The sequence below is a fragment of the Coloeus monedula genome (assembly GCF_965178545.1).
Source record: "Coloeus monedula genome assembly, chromosome: 17".
Taxonomy (NCBI): domain Eukaryota; kingdom Metazoa; phylum Chordata; class Aves; order Passeriformes; family Corvidae; genus Coloeus; species Coloeus monedula.
This window is the reverse complement of record NC_138797.1, coordinates 5,349,300-5,371,270: the sequence shown is the minus strand read 5'-3', so window position 1 is coordinate 5,371,270 and position 21,971 is coordinate 5,349,300. Positions and strand designations below refer to the sequence as shown.

The 21,971-nt window shown below is 44.7% G+C and overlaps 1 protein-coding gene across 3 annotated transcripts; it reads right to left on the bottom strand.

The window, feature by feature from the left end:
• Positions 1 to 1,277: 1,277 nt before the first annotated feature.
• Positions 1,278 to 20,612, bottom strand: RPN2 (ribophorin II; the record flags this gene model as incomplete). 3 transcript variants are annotated; one of them, XM_082292622.1, is made up of 18 exons in its annotated part: positions 1,278 to 1,617; positions 4,055 to 4,139; positions 5,813 to 5,942; positions 6,858 to 6,933; positions 8,068 to 8,163; positions 8,641 to 8,727; positions 9,248 to 9,442; positions 9,770 to 9,884; positions 10,014 to 10,105; positions 12,475 to 12,580; positions 12,932 to 13,050; positions 13,418 to 13,594; positions 15,653 to 15,787; positions 16,171 to 16,246; positions 17,094 to 17,269; positions 17,954 to 18,049; positions 20,245 to 20,447; positions 20,531 to 20,583. In XM_082292622.1, 17 exons carry the CDS (start codon positions 20,541 to 20,543, stop codon positions 4,088 to 4,090), a joined length of 1,944 nt encoding a protein of 647 aa, XP_082148748.1. The 3 variants fall into 3 exon arrangements, with proteins under 3 accessions (XP_082148748.1, XP_082148749.1, XP_082148747.1); XM_082292623.1 differs by lacking the exon at positions 4,055 to 4,139; XM_082292621.1 differs by lacking the exons at positions 1,278 to 1,617; positions 4,055 to 4,139 and having other exon boundaries at positions 5,809 to 5,942; positions 20,531 to 20,612.
• Positions 20,613 to 21,971: the final 1,359 nt, after the last annotated feature.

Genomic DNA, 21,971 nt, shown 5'->3' with positions numbered 1-21,971 from the left:
CTCCATGGTCCCTTTTGCATCTGTGCTCTCCTTTGGTAACATGCTGCTCTACAGGTACAGGGAAAGTTCTGTCCCAGCATGAAGCATCAGCAGAAATAATTAGTTACAAAACAAAGCTGCTAAGCAAGCAGTAACACAAGACGAGGCTAAAAAAAAAAAATTCCAAGGTAAATGACTATGAATAGTAGCTTAGCTATTTCTTGCCTAAAACTCCTGTAGTCCCAGAGGACTTGAATGCAGCCCAAGATCTGGTGTTTGAAGGAGTGCAGAGGAGGTCAAAGAAGTTCATTAAACCTCTGTGGACCCATCATAACGTTTACCCTGAACGAGCAGGTAGGAACTGCTACACAGAGCAGGAACACTGAGCTAAGTGTGAGCAACAGCACGGGGAAGAGACAAGGTGGATTTAATAAAGTGGGCTCAGGTCTCACGCACGTGAAATGCTTTGGAGGATTCTGCTCCACACCCTTTATCCACATGCTTGCTTGCTGATGTAATTTTCCTGGATTTCCAGAAGACATTTGATATGGTTCCTTTGCCAAAGGGCCTTTAAAGCAACTACTCTTGACATGGGATGAACACGGATGCAGGGCAAGGAAGGAGCACCTGTTAAATTTCCATGTGGAAGTTGCTCATCAGGAGGAGATTTAGGCCTTTGGTTATTACTATCTGTGAGTCCTTCAGCAACCCAAATCTGCTGCCTCAGCACTGCTTGGTGGTCCTGAAGGGAGCAATTAGGTGGGAAATTAAAGCTCGAGTAACTCAGACATGGCCACATGGTAACCAGCAGAATCCTGGCTTTTGGTTTCATACAACACCAGAGGCAACAACCTGCCTCAAACTCGTATTTGGAGTGACAAGGTTACCTCCAGAGGCTGGAAAGAGAGTGAAGCCCCCACAGGACCCCCAAACCTGCCTGGTCAGACACGGCCAGGCACACCAGCACACAGCTGGCTCCCCACAAGGGCCTGACCCCGAGGGCCCAGAGCAGCTGGGCACAGCCTGGAGTGGGAGAGAAGAGCCCTTAGCAGAGAAAGGCAGCCACAGCCTCACCCAAGGGACAGGCAGGAGGGAAGTCCCCTCAATAAACACGGCCCCCTGGGAAAGAACATGAAAGAACAGGAAGCTTTACACTCAGCAATGACTCACACAGAACTACCCACCAGAAAAAGCTCTTCTCATTCTCATGTAAGCCCAGCTTCCAGTCACCACCTCTGAGACAGCCAAAACACACCACTCATTCAAAACAAAGGACCATTCTTTCCTCTTTATTCACAAATCTTTAGGATGAGGAAAGGGCATCTGGGGAAAAGCAGATTTGTATTTTCTTCTTCCTTTTTCTCAAAATGAAATTCAAATGTCCTGGGAGAAGGGGGGAGGATCCAAGGGAAGAAAAGATTTTCCAGATTCATATGAAAAGCACTCCAGTAGCATGAACACAGTGATGAAAATGAAGATTTTAAAAAAAGTTTAACTGGCACCCTTTTGACTTAATATATAAAAAAGAATCATCCTCTGCCTTCCTTCTTCTGGCCTTGCAGTTACTTATTTGCTTCTGTTCTGAAGGCATTTGCTTTGTTTTTCACATTTCTTCCATTCTTCTGGTACTAGTGTGTCCTGGAAAGAAAAACCAAAATAATTAACTCTTCCAGGCAACAAAGCACTTCCTTCTACAGTACAAGTGTCCCCAGATCCCTCATTCTCTCTCAAAAGCAGCTTGTTGGACAAGCTTCCCCAAAGCAGCTTATTTGAGTGATAAAACCAGTACTGCTCTGGAATGGGGGATGGAATTCAAGGAGCATGGAAATGGTCAGAGAAAAGAAATATTAATTTCTGGTGCAAAAGGGATGAATGTGCCTATTAAATTATAGAATTGAAAAAAAAACAACCCAGGCTGAAGGTAAAGCCTGCAAGTACCTTAACTTCTCCTTTTAACAGGGCTGATCCATCTGCTGGGAATCGTTGGTCCATGTAAACACAAAGATCTTCAAGTCCCCAAGAAGATCAAGCAGTCTCATGTTAGCACAGCAGACCCAACTTTTCGGGGTCCTTTTGCCTTCCGTGATGCCAGACACAGGCACACATAGCATGACACTCTTAACTGACATAGCTGGGGCATCAGAAAACTCAGCAATGAGGAAAAATGCTTGCAACTGCGTATGGCAGCAATATCTAACTTAGGGTTTGTGGATATTAAGTTACTTGCAAGATCTTAGGGCCACAGAGATGCTCTGAGAGCCAGAGCCCCTCTGCTCTGAGGGAGCTGGGGATGCTCTGCCTGGAGAAGGCCCCAGGGAGGCCTCACTGTGGCCATGCAGGACTTGAAGGGGGCTTATGAAAAGGAGTGAAAGGGATGTTTTATACAGGCAGATGGGGCAGTGGTTTTAAACTGAAAGAGGGCAGGTTTGGATTAGATGTTAGGAAGAAATTTTTTACACAGAAGGTGGTGAGGCACTGGCACAGGTTTGCCTAGAGAGGTTGTTGATGGCCCATCTTTGGAATTTGTTAAAGGCCAGGGTGGATGTGGCCCTAAGCAACTTGGTCTTGTGGAAAGTGTCCCTGCCTACAGCAGGGGGTTGGAACTAGAGGACCTTAAGGTCCCTTCCAACCCAAACCAGTCTGTGATTCCGTGATCCTCTAGGATTACTTACAGCCCACAAGGAATGAAGGAGTTAAAATACTAGGCTGAGAAACAGGAAACATGCAGGCTGTGGAGAACATGCTCATGAGGCACTTGGTAACAGGCCACTAAAAAGCTGCAAACCACTGGTCCAAAGTGATGTTAAAGAGAAGCATCCAGGAGCCTGAACAGCAAACACAGCAGTCATCTACAAGGACAAGTGATAGCCACCTCCAGTTCCTCTCCAGTAACTTGCTGTACCTTGTTCTGTGCTCAAATACCTCAAACACTCCAGGGAGAGAAGAGACAGCAAAAGGGTGTTTTTCTGAGGGACATGATGCCAAATTCTCCACAGGTGATTTCCACATAACCATCCTGAACACTCCCTGATCTACAGACAGGAGCTCTCACCACAGTGCACACCATTTGTGTGGCACAACCTCCCAGTGCTGGTTTTGATTTGCACCACAAAAACTGGGCTCCATTCAACTCCCCACGTGCCTGGAGCACTGACTATGGATGTGAGAGGAAGCAGATGCTCAGGAGATGTACCTGTGCAGCACATTGCACAGTGATTTGTGGCATCACAGGACCCATCCCAGAAGCTCTCCCTCTTTCCCACAACAAACCAGTGCACTGAACAAGGAATGAAGCCCTCCATGCACACACATTCAGAACTGGGCAGTCCTGCCTCCCACACCAGTGTGTGCAGAGCAAACTGGGACCTTACCTCTTGGAAAGAAAAGAAATAAAGGGCTTTCTGCTGGCAAAAGGCAATGGAGACCAATCACACGGCTGTGTGGAATGGAGGGGGCTGGGAACTGCTGCTGCCTGAGCCATCATGACCAGTTCAGTCTAATGGGAGGGTGACCCAGGACTGGGTCGTGCTCTCAGCTGAGAGAGGTGGTGCTGACCTGGCTTTGCTGCACAGAGCTCTCACCACCCCAAATGAGGATGTAATTCAGCAGGCAGAGTGCCTGGCAGCTGAATAGCCAGAATACTGCAGGTGGGGATAGGGAGTACCAGCAGCAGGATGGGAACAGCCCCAGTATCAGCCACTTTCATCAGGTCTCCTCCAGATGACATTACTAATAATTTATTTATAGGAGCAATAATATTGTTTAAACTAGGTTTATTTCATCACCTGAGAGCTGCTTGGTGCCCGTGACAGCATATTTACATGTGCACATATCATCACACAGACTTCAGACAGTTAAGGAAATCACACAAATGCAATTCAGTCTCAGAGAACATGTACTGCTAATATGCCAACACAGCTGCAGCAAGGGCACCCAAGGACTGATTTAAAGCCCAATAAGCAATGTTGGGGGAAGCAGCTTCAGCTCACACACTTTTTGTCAAAGGAGTGAGTGATGAGGTGAAATGAAACAGGCAGCATGCCCAGGGAAAGGCAAAATCCAAAAAGGCCCTTACTTCCTGAAGAGCTGGTCACTAGCAAACCCCCTTTTACCGCAGCGTTCTATACTTTGCCAACCTACTGCTCTGCTCTGCAGCGATCCTGCCAAAAGGAGAGAGGGAGAAAGGTTCAGAGAAGACAGGAAGGAAGAAAGCAGCCCTGTTCCAGGAACCAGACTCAGTGACAGAAATGCAAAAAAGCAAAACCAGGCCTTCTGGTAACTTCTGTAACAAGATGGTTTATACAGCCAGCCCCCTTCCCTCCCCTTCCCATGCCTGCTGTCGGCCTCCACAGCTTCGCCTCAAAGTGCAATCTGGTTAATTGTCACTGCACTTCAGCATCTGAGACAGGCAGGCAGCATCTTCACAAGGAGATGTCTCTTTGAACTTTAAAGTCATGTACAAAAGGTTTAACTTTAGCCTCAGAGAGAAGTTTTACTTTCAAATCTGCCATTGTAGTTGCAGCTTCGTGTCATTTACCGTGAAAAAGCACTCGGACACCCCCTGCAGTGGTTTGAAGGAGGAACTAACCACCTGCATCTATGTGCTAACAGAAGCCCTGGTTGAGCCAAGACAGAAATTTGCTTCATTGTATTATTTTCCCCCAAATCTGTATCCTAGGCAATCTCCACTTAGTAACAATGTCTCATTACACTTTAAATGAAAAAGGAAACATTATTAAATGACACAACAGCCCCAGGGGCAACAAAATTCCCATTGGAAGTTATGCAAACAAGATAAAGTGCTACAGTGGAGAGGACTGGACATCTGAGGGAGCAAGGCTGAGAAAGCTGGGAGGACAGTATGGAAATGGTTTATTACATTAATCAGCCTCCTTAACACAACCATAAAAGTAGAGATGTTTTAAAGAAATCAAATCAATGCAACCCTCCTGAAAATTATATTGTTTATGATTTTTTTACAGCTCTTGTCCCAGTTTTAATAAAGTGTAACCAAAAAGTGAGAACCCAGGGCTATCTATGCAGATAGGTATTCAGGGATAAGCTCCCAGTGGCTGAAAAAGGGGAAAGAGAGGAAAGCACAGGTGTGATGGCAAAGCAGGTCAGTAAGATCATCTTCAAAGCCAGATGCTGCATTAGTACAAAAGGGCTAAAGCTGAAGTGTCACACGGACACTGTGTGTGGCAGAAGTCAAGGAGAGGGAATGGTGTGACCTCTAACCAATGCACTGCACTGGAAGTTTGGGTAACCAAACTGCTGGCTGCCCACGCCAGGGCAGTCACAAAGGCACTGTGTGGCAGAACACACAAGTGTGCAGAAAGAATCCACCGCCAGTACAGAAATCAATGCTGTATCCCTAATATCTAGCAGAATTTTCCCTGGGTTTGCTAGTGTTTGTTGCCTCTTGTCTGTTGCTGCACAGCTGATAAGCAGCTGCTTCCCTTTTCTCCATCATCTCCCCTTAGCTAGAGGAAAACAACAGTAATTTACTTGTACCTTACCTTCCTCCTCTCAAAATCTTTTATCACAAGCAGAGCTCCCAAATAGTTGGGCCTCTCCTGAATTTAAAATGGCTTTCACAATCTAATATTATTCTAAGAGCTTGCTTCAGCACATGGCACATGACCAACTCTCTCTGCAGGAGCTGTACCTCAGGGACAGCCCCTCACTGCCCTGCTCAGTTCAAGAGGCAGGGAGTGGAGCTGAGCAGCCCAGCCCCACACACAAGGTCCAAGAGCCCAAACCAGTGTTCACTGACACACAGCAGCACCCTGTGATGCCCTCCCCACTGATGTCAAAGCTGTGCCCCCCTTACCGCTTCACAGCTTTCTGAGCCAGCATCCTGTTGCCTGCCAGGAATGTGATGCCACCCAAAATGGCCAAGTACTTCAGAGTCTGGAACATGTTGAGCTGAGTCCAGTAGACATACATGAGTCCCAACATTGCTGGGGGAAAAAAAAAAAAGAGAGTCCATGGCTGAAACTGCATTTCAAAGACCAACCATTTGTTATCCTCAGAACAACTGTACTGCCAGGCCTAAGCATTTGGTTTCTATCTCATCTCTGAAGCTCTGAATGGCAGATCTAAAGACTACATATTATTGCCAGGGAATGAAGACATCTGGGTCCCCATTCTGGAAAGAAAATGTGACATTAACAGCTTGCAATCAACCCTCCTGTGGCAGAATTATGGACATATTATAGACATTAAGGGCTATTAAAAAGAGGAGGATACTCTGGATTTCAATAGGGGATATTAACCTCACACATCTGTAAGGGCTTACAGCTTTATAAAGCTTCCAAGGAAGCTGACTTGGACTGAGAAACATAATGGCATTTGGAAATCAGTAGATTCCATATTCTCCCAACCTGCTATGTTTTTGAAACTCTACCAAGACATTAAATAACTGTATGACCAAAGGCACAATAAAATTGATGAAAAAAAATTGGTTCAGCCAAAGAACCAGAAGTGTTTTCATGGGAAGAGCTTTAAAGAAAAGATGTAGCCATTCACTGTTAACACAGTCCTGCAGGTTTCAATCCCCACAGAACCTCCCTGCTCTCAGAGGATAAACATGCAATAAAGAAAGTGTGACCTCTGGAAATAAGAAGTTCTATTAAGTACAGATAAATGGAGTGAGAGAGGGGCCCGGATAATGAAGGCTGTTATAAGCTGATGGCCAAAACAGGTTTATCACCATATTAACAGTCATGAAAAGCAGGAAGACAGATGGAAACAAAGAGAACAAATGTTATGCTGTTATGTCATTAGAGTTAATAGACCAGCCCATTAACCACAGGCTCTCATCTGTAACTCCCAGGTGAGGAGGTCAAACACAGCAGAAAGCCTCTGACACTTACCAGCATGTCCCATGTGAAAAACAATGGTGCTGGGAGAAAAGCTGAAGTTGGAGATGTTGGCACCTATCTTGATCCACTAAAAGGAAAAGAAGCAAAACTGGAGTTAAATAGCCTTGTAAACACAAGCTTTTATTTTAAGCTTCAGTATCCTTCAAGGCTGTTTGCTTTAAGATCTTCAGTGAATCTAGTGTATTCTCTACAGAAGCACTTGTTTACTACTGCAAGAGGAGAGAGCAGTAATTTTGCTAAAGGCAGCATTGTTGAGCTCTTTCAGTGAATATTTCTTCTGCTACTTCTGACTGCCCTAATGCAGTTCCTCAAATATCTTAAACTGATGAGAGTACTGCTCCAAATTTAAATAGTGAAAAAGAAATAGACATTGCTATTTCTATCCAGTTGAATTAATTACCATTAAAAATACCAAAAAAAAAAAGGTAATGCTCTCTTTTTGGACTCATCCAAAGAACAACTATAGATATAAGATGTTTGCTCATAGTATCATTTTTAGCTTTTGACTACAAAAGATAAAGGCATCAAGGGTGGAAAAGAGGAGCAGCAACAATGAGTTTTTTCATTGAAGCATCATCAACTTGTATATTGTGAACTCCATAGACCAGAGGACACGACTGCCTGAATGCCAGCTTTCACTGAGACTGGCAAATGGGAAATTACTCTTGGAATCAGTTTCATCTTCCAAATAAGGAGTAATTTAACTTGCCTCTGTGAGATTTTTTTTATTGCATTAAGTTCAAAGCACTGACCTGATGATACAGTGAGTAGCAGAGGATGTTTCAACTACAGACACTCAAATGTCCATAAATGGGAATTCAATCTGATAGGATTAAGTAACACAGATTTTGTGATGGATTTATTACATGTGAGGCAGAATAACTGCTTTTTTCCTGTGGAAGTCTAATGTTATTACAACTTAATCAGCCCACTGTTACTCACCATCCCCAGCTGAAGCACACTGAAGAAACTCATCCACCTACTTCAATTTGGCAACAGTGTTATTCTGCTTCGACTACAACCTCAAAAAACCAAACCAGACCAACGCTCTGCACTGACACCTGCTAGCTGTGACTCCAGCACTGCTGTGCCAGTCATGATTAACCAAGAGTTTTAGCAAGAAATTGACCTGTCCAACCTCCTAAGTGACTCTGGACTGGACAGGAAAAGGTATTGCTCTTTTGTGACCCAGTTCACTCACCAGGATGAGCAGCAAAAGCAGTGGGGAGAGAACCAACGCCGTGAAAGTGTTGGACACCACTGTGGGAGGCCTCTTCTCAGGTTCCCTGAAGAGGTGCTGCAAACAAACAAAACCAACTCATGAGGAGGAGTATTCCAACAGAGCAGCTTCTCTGCTCCCCAGATGACCCGCTGCAGCCCTGGTGCTGTTTTCAAGAGGTTCCTCTGCATGAGAGCCATTCTTCTTAAGGCAAAGCAGTCTATTCCAGTCTCTGCACATTTGATTTCTTGCACAGTTAACTCTTCCTTGCACTCACAGAAGCACTTGTTAGCTTGACACCAGCACAGATGGCTGGAACAAAGCAGAGACCTTTCTGCGGTGCTTACCTGGCGAAATTTTCATGTTTGAGTCTTCTCACTGACACAAATTGCTCTCTCACAGGTAGAACATACAGCTTATTTCTTCATACACCACAGAACTCCAACAAATTTCTCTCCATTAAGCAGTAACTCTGGTCTTCCTTTAATTACATTACTTCCAAATACATTATGATGAGAACACTAGGCCCTCATCTCCAGACAATTTTGACTGTACCTGGATTTCAGGTTTGGGAACAAAGAGGTTCTTGGACTGGACTGTGGATGGTGCATCCTCTTCTGGGAACGTGATCACAACATCAGCCTGAAATGAAATCATGCAGCTTCATGCATTTAGATCTAAATGTATTAATAAAATCTTTTCCATTACTGTGCTCTATTTCCTTATTTGCCAATCTATGATCTACATAATTTTTAAAGGAAATTGAGAAAAAAAGACACCAGATTTTTTAAGAAGCAGCTTCTCCTAAACAGAGGCAGTAATGCCATTCAGCCATCATTAAGAACTGGACTTATTTCCAGCAGAGAAAGAGCAGACAGGTTAAACCTTGAGAGCTTGCTGTGAAATTACAATCAAACCCATAAACCTTCTGAAGTTTCTGCACCACCACATGATGAAATGAATGCTAATTTCTGTCTTGCTTTCACGTTTACTTAAAACTTGCAACGAACAGCAAACCTCAGAGCCCATAAATGGCCAAAAGGATTCTGATTCACTATAAAGAGTAAAACATTTGAGGTTTTTGCTTCCAAGCCTGTACCATGCTCTCCTGTTAGACTGTCAGTAATGCCAAAATCACACCACCCCACTTCCAGCTATATACCACATTCCACAGGATTGGATTTTCCAGAGTGGCATCTCCAATGATCAGGTAAAGAGTGTAGGTCCCAGAGGCAGAGTCAAATTCAGTCTTTCTTTCAGAGGTATCCAGTTCAAACTTGTACACATTCTTGCTGTCTGGTTCTGCAACAAACACCACCTCCTGGCCAGTCTTTTGGTTGTGAAGTCGGACAAAAGTCTGCAAGAAAGATTGTAACATTCAAGGACTTTTTCAGCCAACAATCTACATTAAAAAAAAAAAAAATCAGAAGTGTGCTTTTACAGTGCAGACTATGTGCACTCAATGTGTGGAGTTAAATACATCACAATACCAGAGCCAGGATAGGTTTCATTTAACAGACAAAACAAATGAAGTGAATCTCCCATCTACTGAGATCAGTGATCTTCACAGTCAGAAACATAAGGCTTCTCAAAACCTATCAAATCTTTTCAAGAGCAACTGTCAACTCAGATGCTTCATGACAGAACATCTTGGTAACACAGCAATGACAAAAATTGTCCTAACCTGGTGAGGGATGAGTTCAGCTCCACTGTTCACATCTATCAGCTGGAAGGATAAAGCAAAGTTCTGATGGCTGTCAGCAGTGAACGAGCCCTTGGCTTTGGCTGGGTAAGCTACCCTAGGAGGAAAAAAACCCACAGAGAACTGAGGTGATCTTCCAAGAGAAGGCCTGGTGCTCAGAGAAACCAAGGCTCTAGTCTAGAGTCAGGATTGCCCGTAAAGGATCACACACCCCATGCTGTTTTACCTGGTTGTTTTTGGTGCAATGCTCTGATCTTTATCCACGGTAGAAAGATCTACATTAGTAATCCCCACTTCTGTGGAAACTTTTACTTTCAGCTGCAACAAAACACAATAGAAAATTCCTCAGAGCGCTCTACGCACCAATTATGGTCAAGTTCACTGCAGAGGCTTTAGCTCTTCTGTCCCTCTTCCCCAAAAAGGGTCTTATGACTAAGCTCAAGTCAGAGCCTAACCTGAACAGAAGGATCTACAGCAATTTACCTTCTGGCAAAACTCCTGAACCAGTCACCCATCCTGAGCCATCCCCTTCCTCCCTGCACAAGCAGCCAGCCCTGCAGACACCAACTTCTCAGGCATGCTGGAATTAGCTGCCCTTGAGAGAGCTGTTTTTAATGAAACTACCCAGATCCAACTAGTTTGCCTTTTGAACTAGCAGAAACCAGCTATTAAAGATTACATCACATATAATACAACTTAACACTGCCTGTGCATATGTCCTTCTACTTTCTGGACAGCAATTTGAGACAAGAGGTCTCCAGATAGCAACCAGTTCTGCCTCTGTTGGCTTCTAGAGCCCAACAGGTTTCCATTGATTTTATTACCAGCAGGCAAACGCCAAAGCATTCCTGCAGACCTGCACTTTATCCAGCAAGTTTTCCCTCAGAGTCACAGCATTCATCACTTAGTGCAGGGCAGCCAATAAGGCCCTGCCATTTATCACACTCCTCTGTGTTAAGTGCAGTATAAACCCCAAGCAGAGAAATAATTTCCTGCCCTTTCCCCAGCCCCAAACCACAGCCTATCCAGGCACTGAGCTGAGGGTTTGACTGATTTCAATTCTTCTCTCAAATATAAGCAGTTACTGCAGTCTGTAGTTTTTAATTAGCACATTTGTTCTCACAGCTTACAAATGCTCCCCTAGAGAATTAAAGTTTCATTGCCAAGATATTTTTCATCTTATACTACAATTTGTTATTACAGGTTTGCTCATGTGAACCAGCTCCACACCCTCAGCCCAAAAAATAATTCACAGGGAACCTGTGGGAAAAATATGTAAAAACATTAACTAAACTATTCAGGTCAGACTTCAAACACAATCATCTTGGCAGTTCCTTTACAACAAAAAGTGTAATTTAAGACAGAGGCTACTGCTGAAAATGGATCCATTAACATGCAGATGATTAAGGCTAACTTTAGCACAGCCTTAACTTGTTCCAAGACTGGGGCAAAGAAAGATGGACTAATGAAATATTAATTTTATAAAAGTTGTGTGAAGGCAACTCAGAGCTGCTGCACACAGCCTCTGCAACTGCACAGTACACAAACATCTCTCAAATATTTTAATGCCAGGAAATGTAGTCTCTGCCTGAGTAATAACCCACTGGTTTAGCTCATTACTGTCAAAACGATGGTGCATTAAGGACAATTAATGCTAATAACAGTAAGGAAAAAAGCAGCTCCCCAGCAGTCCTCCCCCGTAACAATGTGTCTTATTAGCAGCTGTTCCCACAAAGCTGCCGGTGCTAATACATTCCTGCCGGTGCCTCCCTGTGCCAGCCCCAGCTTAAGCAGGACAATCCAGCCCCTTCTGACACCCCTGAGTGCCATTACTGCTCCACTGACAGAGTCAATTTGATACTCAGAGTAAAGGTCAGCAGTTGTAAGTGTCCTCCTCCAAGCTAAATATGTTGGAAAACTTGAAACGCTAATTGTTTCCTTAAATAGGTGATTGAGGGCAAAAATTAACCCTGGGACCTCTTTGGAGAAGAGCATTCTCAGCTGTTGACACTGGGGTGACTACATGAACAGTCACAGAGGTCACATTGCTCTCACTGTAACAAACCTGAGGAAAGGAAAACTCCAAGTGTTTATCTAGAACTGCTCTTCTAGAAAGGTGTGATCTAACAGCTTTTGCCACCAAAAATGAGGGGCTTATGCACAAAAGGAAGACTTCATCTGCTTTGGTCACTGTTTCTCCACTACAAAATCTTCACCATATACTAGTTTGGAGATGCCAAAAAACCCCCTTGACTCTCTTCTAGGGCTCTAGAGCTTATACAAACAGACAACAACAAATGCTCAGCTTCCATACATCAGGCAATCCCCAGACAGCTGAAAGCCAAACCTTGAGATTCATGGGCTCAAATCTGGAGTGCTCTGAAGAACTAATACTTGGTAATCATTTCTGCATATCGACTTACGGCTGCCATATAAACACTTCCACTGTTACCCTTTGTTCATATGCTGTCAGATCAGCATCTCAGTGATAAGTCAGGTTTGCAATTGACACAAATCCCTTTTGATCATATATTAATCTGGTTACTAGCCATAATCCTGAGTCAAAATCCAATGCATTACAGAAAAACATGTGATAAAAATTCCATACAACATCCTTCACAAGTATAAATAAAAAGCTGTTTCAGTGAATAGGCACACAATGAAAACACATCAAAGAGCACACTCACCTCCACTTTGTTAGCAATAAATCGCTTATCTCCATCTACACTGATAGAGAAATCATAATATCCACTTGCAGGTTTCACATTCATGAAGTTCAGCTCAAAGAAATCTCTGTAACAACAAAACCCAAGGTGTTAAACCTCCAAATATGCTGCATTAAATAGGTAAACAAACACAGCACAAAGCTAACATTGCTAAGTGCAGCAGAAGAATTCTTCAAAGATGACCAAAGTCAAAGAACGTTGGAATTTCCCACTCCCAGTGAAAAGAAAAAACAACAGAAATTCACCATCACCACCAAATGTGCTCAGTTACGCGACACCAACAAAACACAACCACAGCATTTTGAGTCTTCTATCACAGAAACATTTCTCTGGTGGAAAAACACTTATGGAAAGTAAGTCCAACATTGTTTAAATAACAGCTGTTTGCCTTACTCTAAAAATAATGTTATTTTCTTACCCAGCGAGAGTAAATGGTAGCTGTTGAAGGACAGTGGCTTTGCTAGACACAGACTTGGCTTGGTCAAGCTTTACAGAAACTTCAGTCAGTAGCTGGGACATAACATTGGTCACTTGCAGCTGCAAGAGAAAAACCAGCATGTCTGTGAAATCTGTCCCAGAAGGAATGCAGGAGCACAGACAACTCGGTACCCCTCTGTGTTATGCACCCAGAATTCTCCCCTGCTCAGCATCCCACATTCCCTTGCTCCTTCTAACACAATAGGAAGGTGAAGAGCTGGCTTCCACACCGTGCCTTCTTGAGGCAGTGTCTGGTAAGCCCTGGTAAGCCAAGGTTCCTAAAAATCACTTCATAAAAGCACTAAAATCCCACATCTACTGGAACCTGAGTCACAGAGCTAAAAGTGAGAGACAGCACCTTACACTTTCAGTCAGCCCAGACCTACAGGTACACAGACTGAGCCAAGATTTGGGGCTAAGGCCTTACCCTGAGTACGGGCTGATGATGAGACACAGCTGCAGGCCCATCAGGGACAACGATGACAGGCAAGTGGAAGCGGTTCTGGGATAAGGAACTTGCAGCACGAGCAACGCTGAAGGCCTCTGAGAGTGTCTCAAAGTTTTTCTTGCTAAAAATCGCATTCATCAGCTGGATAACTTGATCCTGAAAGAGGAAAAGGCAATCACATATAAGCACCAGCAGCTTACCACAACATTGCAAGCTGGCTCAGTATGTTATTAATGAAAACATTATTCATAAAAGGCTGTTTAATTTTCCATTTGCTTTAAAAATACTTCAAGTTATGAGGCAACCCAAAATGATCTACCTTTGGAATTTCACATGTGCATTCTTATTCTTGGCTGGGAGGTTCCAACCACAATGGCTGGAACTGTGCTAAGAATTTGGAAAAGCAGAATTTGGATCCACCTCTGTAAATGACGTGTTTCGGAGTGGAAGATGTCATCAGCTCAACTACCCAGACTGCATGTGGCTGCAAAAAGACAATTTGGCTGCAAGAGCTGCACAATTGTCTTCATACAGTGGAGCAGGACCAGGCTTGATGTCCTGGCTACCTGCCAGGCTGGGAAGGCCATGGAGCAAAGCATCCCAATGGCTCTGGAAGGAGGAAGTCTAGGCCCATGCAGGCTTATCCCCTCAGGCTCAGCAGTGCCCTCAAGCTAAGAGGATTAGCTTTAAAGCAGTACCACCAGGAGCACAGAGCCAGCTCTGGCTTTGGGATGTGCCAAAGCTAATTTGTTCTCTCCAAAGCAGGAGTGGGACTGCATCCCCCCAGCTGGTTTTGTAGGCTGACTAGGTAGGGTTAGGGCATCTGTACCACACTGCATATTATTCATTACCCCTCATTATTCAGCTTCTTCCATCACTGCCTGCTAGTCTGGAAAACAGAGGAATTGGCTATCTGTACACTTTGAGCCAAACAAAGGATTTTGGGCTGAATTCTAATGAGAATGAGAACAGTCAAAGACAATCCCAAATAAAGCAACAGGGATACAACTTAGTGACCTACAAAGAACGCTTTTAAATGAAATCCTCTGCATCTCAAATTTTCACTCTCCTGCTTGTACCAGGTAAGCACCAAACAACACCCCAACTAGAGAAAGCAGACAAATGCTACAAAACTCCTGCACAGTGCAAATCCTGCAGTGTTTTTCATGTCTGTGGAGGGCATGGCACTGCTCCAGACCCTAATCACCAACTGACACTCTCACTAAAGTTGTGGGGGGGAAAAAAAAAGCAGCTATTTTTTCAAATACTACACGCTATTTTTTAAAGACAGTTTTGGGGCATTCCAAATGCACTCTCACCATTCACCAGAGATAAAGCCTTAAGCCCCAACAGCAGCACTTCTGACAGCACAATTCTGAAAAAAAACCTAAACAATTTTCCTTAATTGGTCTTTTTTTAGCATCATTTGGATGCTGACAGTTTGAATTGTGCATGGCAGAATCACCACCTCAAAAATGACATCAAAATTACCTTGCATTAGTCTGTTTGGCAGTAGTGTGGAAAAGAGCCAGGATTGAACTCAGATGTCTTACACTGGTTTCAGTCTTAACCCTGCCACTTTGCCTCATGCTTTAGGGAGTTGCCATTCTCACTCCAAAGTACATCTAACTCCATTAACTTGTGGAAAAAAAAAAAAATCAAGTGGATAGCTTGCAGTAATGATTTCTAGTTTAACCAAGATCAAAAGAAATTTCCAACAGTCTTTCATCTTAGACAACAAGTTTTTTCATCTGGATTCCTGCAGGCACATGGTAACGTTGTCTCTCTTTTGGGCACCCCAAACTCGGGTGCCTGCATTTCCTCACAGATAAGTAACATTTGCAAAACACTTTGAAACGCTGGAAAGTGCTATACAAGTGCCAAATACCAGAACAAACTCTCAAACAAGGGTTTTTTTCAACACCTTGTCTCAATAAACAAAGAAAAGCTAAGCCTCACTTGCAATGTCCCTCTGTACATTTGGAAAAGGAAAAATCCCAACAAATCCAGCCTGTGATCTTTAAGTTGGAATTTCCTCTTAGATTCTGTTTCCTAGCATTCCTGCCACAGTGTCCCTTTTCACTGAGTGTGCTCAATACTTTTTCCAATAGAAATTTTACCCAGTTACACAGGGCTCTTGCACTGCACCACAGGGACTGTGCAGATCATTTTTGGGAGTTGGAGTGTGCAATGGAGAAAAAGGCAGGTACAGACCTCCTTTATTGCTGGCTCTGTACCCACATGATCTGACAGCTTATAGGCAGCAGCAACAAACAGGGCAGTAGTCTCAATTCCTTCTTCAAATTGTAGGTAAACTCCACCCAGGTCATCCAAGCGAGCGACAAGGTCCTGACAGAAAGAGTTATTAAAATATAAATTGCGTTCTGGTAGATCCACAGAGGTTATCTCTGCTGTTAGGCCGGCCTGTAATCAAAAATTATCTGTATGGGATCAATGATATATTTTATAACAGTCATTTAGAAACAGGAAAAAAGAAAATCCTCCAGCCTTTAGTGGATTTAATTATATGGAAATGTGAGGATTTTCTACGTTTCAGTCCACTGTGAAACAGATAAAAGTCCAAGGAATTATCTGCTTGAAAGCCAAGCCACATCATATCATCAGACAATAATCTGAGTTGGTTTTTTATTTTGTTTTTGACATTAATACTTCTTTTAGTTCCAAAGTGATCTAGCAAATTTCTAAATAATTAGAGAGCACAGTGTTCCTACCTCGATCTCCTCAACAATGCTACTTAGATCTGCCTGCTGGGACAGGTAAGATGCCGTCTCCAAAGCCTGGATGGTTCTTAAACAAGAACAAACAAAACCAAACAAGTGTATGATTATTCCTTCCTTAAAAGCCAAACATCATTTAAATCAAAGCAGCAACTGCGTTTTCTATTCTGAATGAAGTGTAAAACAGCTGTTCCTGCCTTGAGTTCACTCAAGAGAAGGAATCTGAAGTGATTTAGTGTTAGCTTAGCATTCATTACAGAATGTCACTTTAGCTGCATCAGCGCTGCAAGAAACTCACAGACTCAAAGGCAGAGAAAAGAACAAACTGATCCCTGCAGAGCACAGATCCCAGACTTGCTACTGAGGCTTCCAGGAATCAATTTTTTTAGTCAACAAAGCAAGTTTTAAAGTTTCCCTTTCTTCCCCAGCCTTTAAGGGACATTCTGTTCTCTTGTTTCACAGTGAAACAAAGTTCTTTGGTGATAAATGCCAAGATTCGTTCAGCTTACTGGCACATATTTTCCAGCTCACAGTGCAGGCACCCCAAACTACAAACAACAGGGCTGAGAAAGAGCATCAAGTCTGCTGCAACCATAAAGGACACAGAATCATGGTTGGGTATAAAGTAAAAATTCTGTTTGTCAATCCTTTCAGCTGGAGGCTTTTTTGGGATATCTTCCCTTTACTGACCATTATCTTTGAACTAAACTGAATATAGAAGTTCATTTACAAAATCATACAAAAATGGCCCCAAAACACGTATTTCATTCTCCCTGAGGAACAGTAATGAACTGGACAAAACACAGCACCTACTCTACTACATCTATATTACAAATATTAAGCATTTAAATACTCTTTAATTCAAAATCCAGCTGCCTGGAGGATAAACATGTGCATCACTCCTGCCTGAGACTTACGCCAGCACGCTCTCTTCCTTGCTGAGACGAGCAGTGAGAGCACTCAGTGCTTCCTGGGATGCCAAAGGAAGGCCAAAGCCACTCAGGGCACCAACAGCGTGGAAAATTTGGGTGACTGAGGAATCCTCACTGACAGCTGCCAGCAGCAGCTCCCTGGTCTCATTTGAAATGGTGACCTGAGGAAGAGCAGAGGGAACACAGCGATTCACACTTGAAGAAACATGGCCTTCAAATCACCACTGATTCCTTCCTGGAGTAACACACTAGACTGGTGAACCACTATAAGCTTCTGGGAAAAATCCATTTATCATTCATTACCTTTTAGTTTAATTGATTAAACGCCTAAGTTTTGCTGTCAACCATTAATCAGTCATGATAATCCATGATTCAGATTTATCCTGGTAACCTGCTACTGCTTTTCAAGTGGCATCACATCATTGTGTAGCAGCCAGGGGTACTGATGACAAAGAGGGCTTGGATAACCCACCCCAGTTCAGCAAGGGTGGTCTGCACCTGTATCCAGCAGTGTTCCAACACCCAAACAGTCTGTCATCCACCCAGGGAGCTTCTAATCAAGACAGTCCTGAGAATTCTAATAAAATGTGCTGCCTTTTTTACTTAGCCATCAGTGTTTAATTAAAAAACATCCCCTCAGAATTACTCTGGACCAAATACTTGTGTTATATGTCTATACTTCGTCTTGTGTAGAGCATGCCCAAACATTTATTTACCTAAGGCACAACAGAGAACAATCCACTAAAAGAAAGTAAAAGTTATGCATAAAACAAACCCAAGAAAACTATCAAGGCAAGTATTTCTTTGGTAATACCTGTCTGCAGAACTCAGGGCTCCACACTCACCTCACAGCCAGACAGGACCTGGATGGACTGGGCAGCATAAAAGAGGGATTCAACACTGCTGGAGTCCACATGAGATTTGATGAACTTGCATGCAGCCTGTGGAGAAACAGAAGTTAATGTAAACCACTGAGAGGAGATTTAAACAATACTCTAAGGCAATTCCATGAACACTTTGCGTTTTTACACCCCCCCAGATTCTATTCTGCCAAGTGCTGCACATAAACAAGGGTGGTTCCTCCTAGAAGACATAAGGAATTTTCACATAAACTCTACTACAACCATAATTCAAACCTAAACTGAGTATAATTATAAATCCTATCAAATTCAAGTCTTACAGGTATATTTAGTAGGGAAAACCTTCCAGGATAGAGAACAGATGAACGGAAATCCTGTGGGTGATCTTCCTTTCCAGCTGCATGTCACACCATCATTAATGGGATAGAAATACAGAATTTCAAAGAATGCAGAGAGAAAAATGGGGCAAACAGGTACAGCATGAAGGGAAGCAAAGCGACTGCTCCTTAGTTTGTATTAACTGACAGCTGGGTGGATGGATCACTGGGATGCATTTTAAACAGAAAATAACCAAGAATTTAACTGCTCATACATAAATCACAGGGCTTTGAGCATGTGAAGCACAGGCCTTTACAAGCAGGACAAGACTGCATTACATAGGAATATTCCTAGACTTTCTCTTGGCTGAGGAGGATCAGGTCAGAGATTACTTAGTCAAAGCTGACACCCTCAAACCCATGGGCCCCAATGGGATGCAGCCACAAGCACTCTGGGAGCTGGCAAACCTTATTGCTAAGCCATTCCCCATCATCTTTGGGAGCTCGTGGAAAATAGGAGGTGCCTGAAGACTGGAGGAAAGCCAATGCCACTCCAGCCTTCAAAAAGGGCAAGGAAGAGGACACCGGGAACCACAGGCCAGTCAGCTTCACCTCCAGCCCTGGAAAAGTGTTGGAACAGCTCATCCTGGCTGTCATCTTTAAACACATGGAGGAAAACAAGGTGATGAAGAGTAGCCAACACAGATTCACCAAGGGGAAATCATGCTTAACCAATGTGGTAGCCTTCCAGGAGATGACCTTCTCCCTGGAGAAGCACCAGGTGGACAACAAGCTTCCATGAGCCAGCAGAGTGTCCTGGGGACCAAGAAGACCAGTGGTATCCTGGGGTGCATTGCAAAGAGCACTGCCAGCAGGTCAGGGACGTGATCCTGTCCCTCTAATCAGCTGTGCTGAGGCACATCTGGAGTGCTGTTTTTGGTGCTGGGCTCCCCAGTTCAAGACAGACAAGGACATACTGGAGGGCTGTGAAGATGATGAGGGACTGGGGTGTCTCTCAGGAGGGAAGGCTGAGGGAGCTGGGACTGTTCAGCCTCAAGGAGAGCTTATCAGTGCACACAGACATCTTAAGGGTGGGTCATTCCATGGTAGATGTTCAAGTATTATACCTAGCTATTATTTTTACTATCTCTAGCTTTTAAATAGCCCCATCCTGTGAAGAGGTGCACTGTGCACAAAAAAAGTTTTATCACAAAATCTTCAGGAGCCTCACAGCTAAGAGCTTATGTGCAGAACCCAAAGGGAAAGCAAGACCAAATGGGTTAGAACCCCTGTACCGGATGAATCTATGAGGAAAGAACAAACTTCTATTTACAGTTCACATGCACAGGTCAACATCCTCATGCATGTGAGCAGGTGTGCCTGTGTGAGGAGGATGTTACAGGCACAACCTGCAATATTTAAACTAGAAATGCTTAGAGACACAGCGCAGTAAGAATTATGTTGATACCACCAGCCTTTAATTTAGACAATCAATTATATATATAAATAGCACTGCCTGAATTCAGTACTTGAACTGAAACAAACCAATGAGAACTCTATTTAACAGTACAGCAAACGTGCCACAGGCAGGGAACTTATTCACAAGACAGTTAAACAAATTGATAGCCACAGCAACATCACAACGGGCCGTGGAGGAGCGAGCCCTGAAGCCACCATTTACAGGCAGTGAGTGTAAGCGAGCCAGGGCCACGTTTCTGCCCGGACAAAGATGCAATTTATCCAGATAACACAGGAGAGTCAGTAATTACCAGTGACACTCCGGTACTTACTAAGAATATAACGCACGTACGTATTACATCCCTCACACGGTCCTGTCCCAGCCGAGCTCGCTCTATAAACTCATATTATAGTAATAATTCGTCTTTCGCTGCTCTGCAGCAGCCCCTCAGTACAGCAAAGCGCCCCCGGGCAGCGGCAGCGGGGCCCTCTCCCGCTCACCTTTTCGTCCGCCACCCGCACCCCGAGGCTGCTGAGTCCCACCACGGAGTAGTAGGCGGCCCGCACGTCGGTGAAGGGCCGCTCCAGCACAGCCCGCAGCCGCGCCAGGTCGCGGGCAGCGAGACGATGGCTGGGGACGAGGGCCTGGGCACTGGCGAGGAGAAGCAGGAAGCTGAGTGCCGCTTCCAAACGCAGCCTGGAGCCTGCGGAGAGATAAACGCGTTACCCTGAGTCCCCCCTTCCCCACAGTACCAATACCAGCCCCGGCCTACCGCCCTCGCCTCACCCGGCGCCGCCATGATGCCGCCCCCTCCCGCGCCACGGCGCCTCTTCCGCCCCGCGCCCCGCCCCTCCCCGGCACGCGCCATCACGCCACGGGGGGGGAAGAGGGACGGCGTACTATGTGAGGGTCCCTCAGCCCCACTACTGCCCTCCACGACAACCTAAAAACTGTGAAAGAGAGTGAAACCAGCGGGGCGGGAGAGGGAGCGGGGGGGAGGAGGGGTTGCAGCCGGGCCGCCAGGCCGAGGACAGAAGTAACTCCCCCGGGTGGCGGAAGTGGTACGGGCCTCCCGGCGGGCATCGAGGGCGGCCCCTGCCGGGGATGTGGGCTGAGCTGATTGGCCAGGGCGCCTTAAAGGGGCCGCGGCGGGAAAGCGCCCGGGGCTGTGGCCGTGTCAGGTTGTGTCGCGTTGTGTCGCGTTGTGTCGCCTTGTGTCGCTTTGTGTCGCTTTGTGTCGCTTTATGTCTCGTTAGGAGTATTTTCATGCCATGTGCAGCCGTGCAGAGCCGTGGCACGCCGTGGCGTGCTGTGTCACACCGTGTCACGCTGTCTGACGCTGTGCCCTGCCGTGCCCCGCCTGCTGTGTCGCACCTACACCGAGCCCCTCGGGATCTGAACGGGAGGGTTTGAGTGGAACTTGTGGGATTTTCAGTTGTTAGTCAGTAGCTGATTTGATACTCAAGGTGATTGTGCATATGATATGATTAAGCAGTTGCATTGTGAACTCGTTCGCTTGGCTACTGTGCTGAATCAGTTGAGATTTAGGCTGGATGTCAGGAAAAGGTTCTTTTTTCCACAGGGTGCTCGGGCGTTGCCCAGGCTCCCCAGGGAATGGTCACGGCCCCGAGGCTGCCAGAGCTCAAGAAGGGTTTGGACAATGCTCTCAGGCACATGGTGGGATTGTTGGGGTGACCTGTGCAGGGCCAGGAGTTGGACTCCATGACCCTGATGGGTCACTTCCAACTCACAATAGTCTAATCTATATCCTATTCTAACTCTATGATTCTAATCTTTTGTTTTAAGGGCAGTCTGGCCGAGAGGCACCAGGAGTGAAGTCAGAGAACTGAACAGTAACTGAGGAAAAGGTAATTTTGGAAGTGGGAAATCACAACCACTGACACATTGACCACCTGCTCCAAACAGACCCCAGACTCAAATGGAGGGAAGAACTCTACCTGTGGACAAATTAGCATGAAACACGAGAGATATAACTAGCAAATAGGGGATTGAGTACTAATTAACAAAAAAGTTCTGTAATTTGCAACCAGTGAATGCTAATACCTTTGTTAAAATGTATAAATAGTGTAAAGTCTTGATGATCGGGGAGCCAGCCTTTTGTGGGTTATCACCCAGCTCCCTACTTTGTGCAAATTAGAAATAAAATATAAATACCTCTCCTTGGCATGTGAATTGGTGCTGCACACTGGGGAATGAGCCCATGCTT